A 15,013-nucleotide genomic window follows, 5' to 3' on the forward strand; every position below is an offset into this window, starting at 1 on the left:
AGAACTTTACAACGTTGGTGGGATGGGGGCAGGGATGGGAAGGGATGGGAAGGGGAAACAAAGGAGGAGGCAACAATGCTTGATAAGAAATGTACTCATTACCTTGCTCATGTAATTGTAACCCCTCTGTACAGTATTTTCACAATAAAAAACATTAAAAAAAGATAATCTTAGCAAATGTCAGCATCAAGTGTGCCTGAAGTGAACATAATTACTAAATGTAGTTACTAAATATCTAGAATGAAGATACTGCGTTCCTTATTTGTTTGGGGGAGAACTAAATGAGATAATGCATGTAAAAGTGCTAAGTACACAATGAACGAGTCTCCTACTATTTAACACTTTAGCACATACTCAGGCATAAGGGCTTTAATACTTGAGCTCTTTTCTCCCATTTTAAGATGTACGAGATGCCTTTCCCCTTTTTAATGGTCTTAATTACATTTTTTTTTTTGTAGTGCACTTTCAGGCTCACAAAAAAATTCAGAGGAAGGCATAGAGATTTTCTCTCTACCCTCTACCCTTCCCTCAAGTTTAGTATTCTCCTCCACTATCAATGTCCTAGAGCGGTACTTTTATTACAATCAATACACCTGCACCAATGTATCAGTTCATAGTAGGATTGACCCTTGGTGTTGTGCCTTCTGTAAATTTTGAGAGATAGTAACATGCATCCAGAGTTGCAGTATCATAGACAATAGCTTCTACTCTTCCTTTTTTCCCTACTAGCCTCTGGAAGCCACTGATGGAGTTGGCATTTCAAGTTTTGTTTTTAGTATCCAGTTGAAATCATGTTGAATGTATATATTGATGCATCTTAAAAACATAGACGTATTAAGAAAAGTCATCTACAATTTTCTAACCTAGTAATAGTTAACTTTGGCTAATTTCCTATTCATTTCCTTTTTTTTAAAATTTGGTTATTAATATGGTCTAAGATACTGCTCAAATTTAAGTCCATCAAATTCTTGCACTAGTAATATATGAGATGAAAACATGAGCTGAAAGGCTTTTCTATTCTGAGTATATTGTAGAAAGGGGAAGGGAGAGAAATGAAATAATAGAACATTTTTATAGGTTCAAAGGGAATAAGAAGGCAAAGGGTTTAAGCCCCTAACTTTCTCTTATCTTCATCCTATGCTATATAACAGCAATGCAATTTATAACTAGAAAACACTCAGGATATATGTGGAGCAAACCTGTTACAATCTGCCACGAAATACTGGAACTTGATTAAATTTGCTGCAGTTCTCTTCTCAAATTGCTATCTTGCTTTCTCCAAGTCTAACTGAACCATTTGAAAGTTCATTTTATTTGTGATTGGTTTTTAATTCCTTTACTAACTGTGCTCTATTTCACTAGTTCCCTGTGTCTTCTCTACAACTGCAAAGAACACAGATATAAAAAATATCTGGGACATCAGTTCCCTTTCTATGTATCATCAACAAGAACAAAGTAATTTTTGAAAATGAAATGATAATACATGCGGTATTTAAACCACATTTAAAATATTATATTCAAACTTACTTAAAATTGTTTCCAAAGCTAATCCTTTCCTTCCTTCATTCCTTCCTCTCTCCACCCTTTTTATTCCTTCTCCTCCCTCTCTTCCCATCCTCCCCCTCCCCTTTTTGTGTGTTTCATTATGTGGCTCAGGCTGGCTTCAAACTTGTCCTCTTTGCCCTCTGAGTACTGAGATTGCAGTTATATGCCAACATACCTGGCTTTCGTTTCATTTCATCTGTCTTTCTCCTTTAGACATAGAGGAACATTATTATTTCCATCACAAAGGATGTAAGTTAAAGAGAAAATCCTTTTTAAAATGTATGGGAATTGCAGCGTACAGTGGGTCATGCCATGCCTGTAATCCTAACTATATTGTTGGCTGAAATCAGAATTGTGATTCAAAGTTAGCCTGGGCAAAAAGTTTCTTAAGACTCTATCTAAACCAACAAAAACCTACAGGGAACACAAACAGGAGTTTGAAAGACCAGGCTGGTCCAGGTAGAAAGAGACCATTTGAATTACTGCAGCATTATTTACTTGGTAGGTAGGGATTAGCGAGGAGGGAAAGTGGAAGAAAAATGAGGGATGTGGTAACAAGTCCAACTAGAAATGTACTCACTACCTTACATATGTAACTGCAACCCCTCTATACATCACCTTGGCAGTAAAAATTAAAATAAAAAAAGAAAAAAATAATGAAAGCAAAAAGGGCTGGCCAGAGATATGGCTCAAGTTATAGAACACCAGCTCATCAATTGCAAGGACCAAGCTAAACTATGGAACCAATCCAGACAGATATCCCTAATAGATAAATGGATTAAAAAATGTAGAATTTATACACAATGAAATTTGGTGCTTCCATCAGAAAGAATCACATCACCCATTTGTAAGATAATAGAAAGACTTGAAAAATCATATTAAGTAAGCCAGACTCAAATAAACATAGATCCCATGTTTTCCCTCATTTGTAATAATTAGTATATGTTTAGGATAGTCCTAGCAGATGATCAGAATAGCACAAAAGCTATGTGCACATGACTATAAGATAATGCTAAGTGAAATGAACTCTAAAAGATGGTTTTTCTTTGTTGTTGTTTTTAATGAACTATGTGATTTCTTTTTTCTTTTGTATGTTCTTCCCTCTTTGTCACTGTATTTGATTCTGGTACCTTGGGTATTTTACATATGTTTATCTGAATTTGGGAAGGTGAACAAGAAAATCGTGAGGAAAAGGACAAAGGGCAAACCAATGCAACATCCACACTCACAAGACATTATGTTGGAAATGAACTTACAACTTGGTAGGTAGGGATTAGCGAGGAGGGAAAGTGGAAGAAAAATGAGGGATGTGGTAACAAGTCCAACTAGAAATGTACTCACTACCTTACATATGTAACTGCAACCCCTCTATACATCACCTTGGCAGTAAAAATTAAAATAAAAAAAGAAAAAAATAATGAAAGCAAAAAGGGCTGGCCAGAGATATGGCTCAAGTTATAGAACACCAGCTCATCAATTGCAAGGACCAAAGTTCAGTCTTCAGTACTGCCAAAAAGTGTAACAAGACAAAGAACCCCAAACTATGTGTGTTTGTTTTGAGAGTCACAATTTGTGGGAATCTGATTTCATGGGACTGAACACAGGGCATTTTAGAGGCTCCACAGACAATACTGAACCATGGGTGCATGTGTGTAACGTGGACCTTCATCACAACCAAAACTATAGCTCTCTATTCTAAACTACAAATATCAGTAGACATCAAGGAGGAAGAAATACAGAAGAGTACTAATGTGTGAAGGCAATATTGTACATTTAGCTTTACTGATGACTCTGAGTTAAAAAACAAAACAAAACACATTATTTTGAAGTAAAAGATGATGCTGAGAAATGAGACATACTTTCTTATATTTGCTGGTCAGAGTCAGATAATTCAGAAGATAAGAAAATAATTCCAAGCTAGACAAGACTTTTGACTTTCTAATCGCAATCCCAGTCTCTGCACAAGAGGGTAAAACTACAATACAAATGAAGTTACTCAAATAAATTTGAAACAAAGGATGAGTACTGAATATTAGTGGCCAAAAGACCAAAGATTTTTGTGTCTTAAAAACCTTCACATATGGAGAACCCCACCAGAGAGAAAACAAAGAAAATTTACATCATAGCTCATCAGTAGATTGCTCAGAGTTTTCAATACATACAAGATAAAAAGCATCTATATTAATGGTATTCTTTCTGCTCTGAGCTATTAGGGAACAAGAAGAAAACCTAATAATCAGTGATAAGAGACATATCAGTGTAACATGCTGAAATTTAATCAGGACTAATATGCTGATACTCTGTGTTGCATTTTCTCTGGACTTAAAAAGCTTGTAAACTCTAATTATTTTAGGTACTCAAATACAGACAATTTCCCAAAATAGAAATTTCTTGAAACATTTATCAGATATTTAAATGAAACTTAAAATTTAAATTTACACAGCACAGATATACAGATATATTCATTTTTAGGGGCATGTAAAACTTAAAAGATAATAAAAATTTCAAATATAGAAAGTACCATTTGAGCATAATTTATTTTTGTGCTTGTTTTACACAAGATTTTTAAATACATGACAGTGAGTATGTTTTACAGCCATTGTTGCTTTCTTCTTTAAGTGCAGGTATTGATAGAAAAAAATGGATTAGATGCAGTCTACTTTTTCCACAGTTGGATGATTTTTTAGAGAATTATAAACCATGAACGTAAAATGAGTAAATTTTGGAAGTCTATTGCAGGCAGCACCTTGGAAAGACAAAGTGACAAAGTTGTGTGGTTTTATCTAAATATATATATATATATATATTCATATACAATCACATATATACATATACAATACACACAATCAATACACACATTGTTATTTGCCTGGATACTAGATATTCTTTACCTATGTCCAAGTAAGTCACATAGAAGCATATTAGGGAGGCCTAGTACTGTGTAGTTAATAGTCTAAGACAAGAAAGAAGAAGTAGTTACGTAAGTTCTCTAGATATAAGAAAACTGGCTCATTTTTGGATTTATAAGAATGCCTTTACTTATTTTATTTTAGTCTGCTTTCATTTTCCTTTGAAAATATTAAGGCAAATCTCAAAACTCTGTCTAGCCACCAGAGCATTCTTTCATTCACCCTAAAACTCTTCCTTGTATAACTACTTCCTATTAGTTCCTATTACTTTGCTTTCAGAGAGGCAGAGAAAGAGAGAGGGAGAAAGAGATAGAGAAAAAGAAAAGACAGAGAAGAGAGGGAGGAGGGAGTGAGAGAGAGGGAGAACAGGAAGGAGGAAGAGAGAAAAAGGGTTGTCAAGATGTTTCCTGTAGATCTAGTTCATTTACTTTTCAAACAATGGGGGTAGGTAGTCCCATTTCTTTCTATTGGTATTATTTCAAATATAAGGGACCAATCAACTTTAAATTCATTTACAATTATATAATTCGCATTTCCATCCTGTTAAATCTAACTTGAGACTTCTATGGTTTATTTCTTAAGAGAGAATCAATGAAGCTGACTTATTTTATACATTAAGCCTTCCCTCCCCATAAGTTCCATTGACTTTTGTATCTTAGTACTTTAAAAAGAATAAGGAATTCCTGAAACAAGTTTCTCAAATACAGAAGTGTGGGAAGTAAAAGATCAAAGAATAATAATAAGCAGTCTAACCTAATAAGTCATATTGATCAGTAAGCCGTATATCTTCCCTATCTGAAATCTCACTAATGAGAATCAGCAGTGGTTAATCTTAAAGTGCTTTGAAATTGTGATAGGCTCATATGGAAAGTAAATGAAGCAAACGACATGCCTCAAATACAGAGCAAAAATAAGTCTGCTAACTTATTCAGTTTACTAATAATACATTTTTGTTCTTAGGAACACCAGAAAGATTTGAATGGCTGAAATATTTAACTATTGAACAGAAAAGAGGTAGAGGAGATTTTTATCTCCATGTACTACTATTCCTAATTAGTAAAAGCATTTGACTACATTAGCCCATCAACATATAATAGAGCATTAGCTAAACCTCCTTTAAGACAGTTGTGACAGATAAGAACTAATAGCTAAAGACGAGATCTTATGATCTACTAATAGTCAACTACAAAGCCTTTTGGGTAAAATTATTTTTATCACTTTATAGCTTTTGAAAGACCACAGCCTACTCAGGCTAGTCCCCTTTCCTACTTAGTATAACGTAATATATGTCAATTGTTTAAGATTGTATGATTTATAACAATTTAGAAATTCAAGGAAATACAAAATACAAATATAGCTTACCATAACTTCCAATCACATTGGCACATATAACAGCCCCAAAGAAGTTTGGATAATACTTCTGAATTCTTGAAATCACTTTTTGGCAAGCTACAGTTGGCTCCTCTCCATTTCTCATGTATTCTACAGCTTGGTAACTGAATTAAACAAAAGTAAAGCCTTTAGTATCAGAGAATAAATACTACAAAGTGTGTTACATGAAATTAGAAATTTAAAAACTCAAAACTGTTCCATTTGCCCCAAAGATATACATGAATAGAAGACAGTAACAGCTCCTCAAGTCATAAATCAAGGCATGTAAACTTTGCTACAATGTCATGTGTTCAACTAATCCACCATTAACTTCAGATAAAGACTATCATTTTTGTCTTTGGCTGAATAGGTATTACTAAGTAATCATAGCTGGTAGTTACAGAGGATTAAAAACTACATTTGTATGAGAAATGGAGATACAATACATGGAGAAAATACTTTACAGGATCAAATATGCAGTTATAGGAATTAATCATATATATTTATCAATTACTCAGTAGCTTTATATGAATTATTTAAATAGATCATAAATATTTTCGTCTGTGAAGGTAAACTGTCTTCCACAGGATTACGATTATTAACTGAAGTTTACATATGCAATTTCTAAAAAGTACTTATGCATAACAGTTCAAATTATATGATTATTGATTTTTTTGTCCTAAAGGAAAATGTCTCTTCTTGATATCTCTAAAGTCCAGGAAGGTGAGAAGTCACACCTTGGTAGAAAACGTAGCAATATGTCACCATCCCCGGTGGCAGCAGCTGCTCCTGCAGTATCATCAGCGTAGGCCCCGGCTCCAGGAACTGGAGAATCTCCTACACGACTGTAAAGAATTTAGGATAGAAAAATTTAGGATAGAAAGCTCAAGTTTAAACTGATAAATCATGTTAACATTGTTTCAAAATAGGGGATTTCCACATAGCCACTTCACCAAAACACAAAGAACAAATCTTTTCCAAACCTAAATTATGTAACAATTTGTTTCTTAGATGTGCAAATGTCACAGAATGGAATATATAGAACTAGATTAAAATGGTATTGGCCAGATGCTAGGAAGTGGCCAGATGCTAGAGGTACTTAATGAGGTACTTAGGGAGATATTGGTCAAAAGACACAAATTTTCAGTTAGACAGGAGAAGCATATTCAAGATATTTATTACAAATATGACAATTAAGAATATATTGTATAGTTAAAACTGTTAACACAGTAGACTTTACTTGTTCTGACCACAAAAGAACTAGAATTTGAAGTAATCAATAAGCTAAACAGGTAGGTTGATTTCAAACATATGTATCTGCATTTCATACAGACAGAAAAATATCGTATCATATCCCATAAGTATAGTTACATGCCAATTTAAAGAAATTAATTAAAAATAAAAAGAAATGTTATCATCTTGTTATATGTCAAGATTTATAGTTACTACTCTACTATCACCATTCTTTTTCATCTAATTTCTGGATGAAATTATAATCTATTTCTGCTATAATCTATTTCTGCTTCCTATGTAATGTTTCTTCTTGTAATAAGCCTATTTGACATTTTTTTTATTACTTCACAATAAAATCAAGAGCTCCTTAGGATGACCTAAAAACCTCTTGACTTCTGCTTCAACTTCTTGAAGCTTTATCTTTTATTATGTATACTATGTGTACCTCCTGTACATACCCACAGTTTCTTTTCCAGCCAGCAGAAGTCTGAAATCTGAAATGTGCATTAATTGTATCTGTTAGTGCTGTTGCCTGTATGTTTCCCTTCTCTTTCAGTGTACTCATGTCTCACATCTTAGAACCACTTCCCTGGAGGTTGTTAACAACTCAATACCTTGAACTACAAAGCAATGGCTGGTACTCTTCCTTTGGTTCTTAGCGGGCACTAAAATATTTTCTTCTGTGTTGATGTTCCTCATCTAGAGGTGTGCTTTGCATTTTGCATCCTGCATAGCACCTCACACACATCACTTGGTTTTCAATATATATTTGAAAGAGCTGTTCTAATGGAAACACTAACCCATGTATTTTGAATTTTATACCATTTGTAGATGTACCAGCAGCAGTCTGTCCCAATTTATGAATTACAACCATGCCTAGGAGTAAACAGAAAAAAAAAGGTAAGTGCCTAATGTTTACTGCAAATATAACCAGATAACTGAGCATAGTGATTGTTTCAGTGTAGATGTTTATGTGTCCAAAAGTTTGTGTACACAAAACAATGAATGGATTTAGGAGATGGACCTTTAGGAAGTGACGCGTGATGGGAAAACCCATGAGTGGGCTTAGTACCTCTATAGTAGAGACCAAAGACAGCTAGCCACCCTCTTCTACTAGAGGAGACCTGGCAAGAAGGTGTCATCTGTGCGCCAGAAAGTGGGTTCTCATACCAGTCTGTCAGTGCTTAGATAGCAAGACTTCTCAGCTTCCACAACTGTGAGGGATAAATTTCTGTTGTTTGTAAGTCTGTGATATTGTGTTTTAAAAGCCTGAATTGACTAAAGAAATATCTAAAGACACTCTCTCGTTAATTTAAGGTAGAAGAAAAGAGGAGATTTGAGAATGCTGAAATCTATACGAGTGGTATCAATCTCTGAATTTTAATGACTTGGCTGCACAATGTCAGTTGATAGACATCCCATATCTTCATTCTTCATATTGGTCAGTTATAATCACCAACATAAACTAATATAGACTGTCAATATTACAGTTTGGAAAAAAAACTTATTGAAAACTAATATGGCAAACAAGCTAGAAATATCAAAGCACTAAATATTAAATATTTAAAAATCTTCATGTATTGGATTCTGGGTTTTTTGTATGAATAATTTATCAACCTGTATATACATATTTAAACAACTGTTATATATATTTACATGTATGCATATGCATGTATGTGTACAATTGTACATATATAAATACATATACAGATATAATTAATGTATGTATGAAATCTATAAATTTTATGTATATTAAGACTATGTTTGTGTATATGTGAAAAAAGAGGGAAAGAGTGAGGAAGACAGAGAGAAAATCTGGTAGTTAAAATAATTAAAATCAAGTTCTGGCACTTGAATAATGATAAAGATAACTATATGTTAATCCTGTAAAATTAATAAAAGGCAAGAATTACCAATAGTATCATGACCATGAAGATCTCCTGTTACTTTATGGGTGGGCTCATTCAGCACTGAAATACCAGGTGGTTTGTAAGGTCCACAGTGTTTTGAAGGATCTGGAACAACATTCTGTAAATAAGATTCAAGTGTTATTCACAAAAACATGTGCTTAAAAATTAGCAAATATTTATTAATCACTATATAAAAGTAAGATAACCCAAAGAGATCTAATATCTCAAAGCTTCTAGATTAAGTTAATTGAAAATGTGAAAACTGATGGATATATATATTCTTACCTCCCCCCTAAAAAATAAAACAAAAGAAAACCTAATATGTATACATACTCTCCAGTGATTTGGTTGGCACTTCCGAGCAAGCCAATTGGAATGAAGAGCTTCAGAAGCACTGGTAGATAAGTCCTCATTGATAAATCCCATACTTTCAGCAAAAATGGTGGCTTGAGATTAAAAAGAAAGGCGGTCTTTTAAACAAAACACGTGTAATACAGGCATTTTAGGTCAGCTACTTCTTAAATGGTATACCCATAGACTTACAGAATACATGAAGACTTCCAAACACATTTTTGGACACAAAAAGTTTTAGGAGAATAGATTTCGGGATTTTCAATGTCCACATGTCCTTCCTACAAGTGAATGGCTGAGAAAGCTGGGCTGTACTATGGCTGTCTCTATGATTACTTTACCTTACGGTCTCCATCCTTACACTTTACTAAGAAAAAGTATACTTTGCACCAATCCAGAATCCTACTGATCAAACAATGATGTAAGGCCCAGGGCACAGAATGTTTGAGACACTGAATGGACAGCTGGATTCAATGAATGAGTAATATCCTTTAGCTTGGTGCTTTGCAATTATATACTTTCAACAAATGGAAAGAAGCCCACTGGAGCTGCTAGATAAATAAATCATTAAAATGATTTTTGATTATAGTCTACTATATGATTTTTGGCAGATAGCTTGGAAATAAGTGACACTGCTATAGTAAACTTCTTTCTGTCCTGTTTTGTTAATGTTAATAATGCTCTCTGGGTCTTATACTTATAAAAATGTAATACAGACAGAAAATGTGGAATCCCGATTCAGTGGCAGTATTACTCATCTACAGATAACAGAGTATTTTTAAAAATTCACTCTAAAAGACAGAGAAGGACTTAGAAGTAACCTATACAGGCATATATATTACCTATATTAAGTAAAATAGATAGAATTTGAGCTTAGGTCTGCTTTTCTCCTTTTTTTTTTTTTAATAGTAAGCCCTATTTTTCAGTGAACACTATGAACAAAAGAAGAAAGCATTAATTTTAGTTAAAAAATACCTGACTCTCCCACTAAAAGTGTGTGTGTTGTATGTTCCAGTACTTTCCGTGCCACACCAATTGCATTTTTAATTCGTCTAAGATCTCCTACTGCGCCTACATTCATAACAGTGCTGAAAGAAAAAAAAAAAGCAGTAAGATTTACTAAGATATTTTCAGAGGATCATTTTGGATAAAAAAAAATTATTACATGCTTCTTAACAATAATGTTTTGTAGGATAAACTTTTGTAGGATAAACACACCATGTATATAATGAAATTTTTAAAAAAAAGTAAAAAATGACCATATATTACAACAGCACTAAGGTGGCTCAGTTTCTTCTAGCTCATTCTAAATAGAAAGCCTTATAGTTCCAGGTCAAGGAAATTTATAGCATTTGTACCTGGTAGGAAACTGACTGTTTATAGGGTCAGAGGCACATTTTTAAAGGAGTTCTCCCCATTCTGAGGAGAATACCACTTTCCTGAGCTATTTCCACTTTTAGGGTATTTACTTTTAAGGTAAACCCCTTTTGTCTGAAAGAAGGTTAACTACAATCAGCTAGGAGTCTTGACCTGTGACAAAACTCACACGTTGTTTCACCTTACTTTTAGAAGGCTACAACTACAAATGGATCAACATGAACTGCAGACAAAGGTATGAAGGGTGCTCTTACCCATCCATGATCAAGGCATCCAGTGTAGTCTCCCCAAGTTCATCAGGACTTCCTCCAAAGCCCACAGAGCCATCGCACTGCTCTCTCTCACACACAGCACAGCCGCTCTCAACAGCATCCAGGGCAGAACCTCCAGACAGTAATGTCTGCCATGCTGTCAAACCCAACAATTCCTGTTGAACATTTTTTTTCAATATCAAAATGCAACAGTCCAAGAAAATTCTCAGACTCCTCTATTTTTTCATATTCTTATTCGCAAATTGAAGTTATGACAGATTAATCAAATGGCACAAAAGTGCTACAAAGGAATTAGGGATAAAGACTAAATTATACCACTAGTTACTATGAAAAACTCAATGGTTGGTAAGAAATGTACGCATTATCCTGCCCATGTAATTGTAACCCCTCTGTACAGTATGTTCACAAATAAAATTAAATTAAATTAAAAAAAATAAATAAATACTCCATGCCAAAAATAAAAGAGATTTCTCAATGATCAAAAAAAAAAAAAAGAAAAACTCAAAGACTGGTGACTGGTATAAAGTGAGTGCTTTTTCACTTTCATTGATGTCTTCTATATAAGAAATGAAGCCAGTATCCTCTTTTGCTTTACAAAGTACAACTGAAAATAATCAGGCAGTTAAATTGAAGCCTCTATTAAATCACAGTCATGAACATCTGCACCATCATTATTACTATCATGTTTTCTCTGACACGGTTTTTGCTATGTAAGTAGCCTAGACTAGCTTGCAACTCACTGTGTAGTCCAGGCTTGCCACTGGCCTCGAGCTCATCTTCCTCCTGGGGTTACAGGCATGCACCACTCATTAGATTATCAAAATATGTATAATTAATACTTACAGCCAGGTAACACCTATCACACCAAGTTTCAGTGAAACTGTAAACAGCAAGTAAACAACTGCAATGCAGGCTTCATATGGACTCGAACAATTTTCATAACATCTTTTGAGTTAGTACTGTGCAATTACAATCTTCATCTTAAAAAAAGAGGAAACAGAGCCCCCCAGGTTAAGTACTAGGGTGGCCTTTCTTGCAGCACTATGCTGTTCTGTGGTCCCCTCAATACTGAGTGGGGAAGGTCTTCTTCATGGACAATTTCTTCAAAGGCAGGTGCCAGTAAGCATTAATATCAATATGGTTATCTACAAGATGTTTCCAGCTTCAAAACAGGCAACTTCCAAGGCACTCCCCAGGTTTCTGAGCTTTGTTCTAGTCTCATTATTGCTTGGACTTTCTCACAATTTGATTCCTCACTTTCGCTGTTATGTATCATATAAGCATTATATGCCTATCACATAAAAATTCTGGAGTAAATTCTATGCTCAGAGTCCATATCGTATCAGCAGACTCAGACGTGGGTGGAAGGGTCTGAAAATTGTTCTGTACTAGTAGTATTAAAAAAAACAGGCAGAATACTATGGTAAAACGCAGGAAAGGGACAATATCAAAGCACTGAAGATGGTATGAGTTAAGCTCAGATTGGTCAAATGAGAGCAGTAAATCCGGGAATACGTCCTAGAAGAGGTGATACTTTAATGATCGGCAAAACTCCCTGACTGCCAACGAGAATTACTTAGGGAGCTTTAAAACAATCACACCGACAACGAACAGACGCCAAACACCCGGGTCCCAGTAGTTAAATACGACAGATCCCAGGAGACAGAGGTTAAAGGGTAGACAGAAGGCATCTTGAGAAATGAGGGGGAAATCACCCAAGACAGCAACGTAGACCCCATTATTGGGAGTACCCAGAGAGGAGCCCTAGGAGTGGAGGTCGGCGAGGCAGGTGGCGTGGGCAAACACACGGGGTGAGAGGTTAAAGTTCAACAGTGTGAGGGGCGGAGGGGGGACAGGGTGCAGATCACTGGCAGAGGGCGCCAGCGTGCAGGCAGGGCTGGAGGCTGGGCCTGCCGGGAGCCTGGAGCTCACCCCCGGCCCCCACGTCTTCTCTGGGCCCGGCGGCCTAGCAGGCCCTCCCGGACCTGCGCGCTTCGGCAGCGCCGCCACCCAGCCCCGGGGCCGCCGCTCCGCACCTGCTAGGGTTGCATTCTTAAAAGGCCAAGTGTTGAGGACCAGAGGGAGAGAGCTGGAGCCGCGCACCAGGGCCGGGCCGAGCAGCAGCGGCACGAGAAGCAGCGGCAAATTCGACTTCCGCGCCATCGCTGCCAGCGCGACCAAGGTCGCAGGCTGTGAGATCAGGCGCCCACCCGCCGGCCTGAGCCCGGGGCCCGCGGACCACGTGACCCCAGGCCACGCCCTCTCCAGCCACGCCCACCTCGTTAGCCAGTAATGGGGCGGGGAGGCGGGCTCCCTCAAGTCTCGCGAGACGTGGCCTTCTCCTGGAGCAGGGACGGGTCGTTGCTCTGCTTGGCCTGGAGTTCTCTCCTGGCTGTGGGTGATTTTGCTTAAATGCCGCGCTGATTTTGTTTTGGTTTCACTTTATTTTTTTCAAATAGTCAACCAGGTTGCTGCTTTCCCTGATTTTAAAGGTAGATTAAGCTTCCCCTTGGAACATAAGTGTGAAGCTATGTCATTATTGTAGACTCTTCACACTGGAATGGAAGTGTGTAGCTTATCAGGGCCCCAGGAACCTCATGCAATGGCTCGGGATGGTTATTCAGATATTACACATGTGTCCCCAGAAGATGGGGTTGTGAAGTGTGCCAAGCCTAGAGGAAGAAGGAGAAGGAGAAGGGGAAGAAAATAAGCACCCTAAAATTGCTCAGAGCTCTATAATGTCTTTGGGGAGTGGAGGTGAATTGCACCTTGCAAAGACCAGGTCCATGTTAGAAGCGCTCTCCTCACAGTTCCTGTGCTTTCTCACCTCAGCTTTTTGTAGGACGTCCTCTGAACCGAAAGCCCTGAGCTGGAAGAAAGAAAGAGCATCTGGGAAAATAGAAACGCACCCTCTTCCATAGCCCACTGAAGTGTTCCTCACCTGTAGGCAAGAAAGACTACCTCAATTCTTCTTTTACTTTTCTTCTTCTTCCTCTTCCTCCTCCTTTTTCTGCCTGGCACCATTAAATAATGAATAAATGCTCGAATAAAAGGAGGGATGGTAACATTACATGCATGATAGAGGATGCACGTTTTGATAATTAAGTCAAACATGGACCAGTAAATCCTTTGGGGACTGGAATGTTTGCCCATGTAGCTGAAGGAAAACAAATAATTTTAAAGATCATCTATAAATCTATTCAGACTTGTAAAATATGAACTAGATGGGAGTTGTGAGGCTTACACAAAAATCTTCAAGGTTCTTATTGCTAGGAAACTGAATACATAATTTAAACACCATAAGATAGTCTACAATTATTATCCCAAGGCAGGCAATGCTGTTAAAGAATTACATGTAATTAAAAGGAATTGACACAAGTTCCTTCTAAGGGAGTTTGGAGGTGGAACACAGTATTTGTATATAGCTTAATGAATATAGAACTAATATCAAGTGAAATGGGAAAGGTACATGGAACCATGCAAGAAAGGAAGGGAAGTGTACATAGTCCTTTGAATTAATTTTTCTTAGCAATTGAGTTTAGTATTTTTTTCAAAATACAAGTTTCTTTAATATCAAATGATTTTCACATGGATAGGTCACATATGTAATCCTAGCTAATCAGGAGGCTGAAATCTGAAGACAGCCATTCAATACCAGCCAGACTAAAAAAGACTCTGAGACTCCTATGTTCAATTAACCAATAGAGACTTAGTATAGCTCAAGTGGTAGGGTGTTAGCCTTTATCACAAAACCAAGTGTGAGCACAGGGATATGAGTTCAAGCCACAATACTGTCACAAAATGTAAAAAAAAATGAATATATAAGAAAATAGATAAAACAGTTTTCATGCTAATAAAGTTATACCACATAAGCAATTATTACAGAATTGCTTGTATATTAGTGTAAAATTAAAGAGTATAGATTATAATACATCAAAATTACAGTCAGCAATTGTTACAAAATTAGACTATTCTAAAGAGTCCTTAATTACACCAGGTACCTGAGGCTAAAGCCTCTTTATTTTATTTGTGAACATACTGTACA

At 36.3% G+C, this 15,013-nt stretch overlaps 1 protein-coding gene across 1 annotated transcript; it reads right to left on the reverse strand.

Annotated features, from left to right (window-relative positions):
* Positions 1–3,799: 3,799 nt before the first annotated feature.
* Aga (aspartylglucosaminidase) lies at positions 3,800–13,216 on the reverse strand. The gene is made up of 9 exons (XM_013025970.1): positions 13,005–13,216; positions 10,951–11,104; positions 10,295–10,407; positions 9,302–9,414; positions 8,972–9,086; positions 7,859–7,934; positions 6,563–6,670; positions 5,817–5,950; positions 3,800–4,291 (listed from the first exon to the last, which is right to left on the reverse strand). The coding sequence occupies exons 1-9, from the start codon at positions 13,129–13,131 to the stop codon at positions 4,191–4,193; spliced, it is 1,041 nt and encodes a 346-aa protein (XP_012881424.1). The 5' UTR covers positions 13,132–13,216; the 3' UTR covers positions 3,800–4,190.
* Between the last annotated feature and the right edge of the window lie 1,797 nt (positions 13,217–15,013).

The sequence above is a fragment of the Dipodomys ordii genome, unplaced genomic scaffold (genome assembly GCF_000151885.1).
Source record: "Dipodomys ordii isolate 6190 unplaced genomic scaffold, Dord_2.0 Scaffold4, whole genome shotgun sequence".
Taxonomy (NCBI): domain Eukaryota; kingdom Metazoa; phylum Chordata; class Mammalia; order Rodentia; family Heteromyidae; genus Dipodomys; species Dipodomys ordii.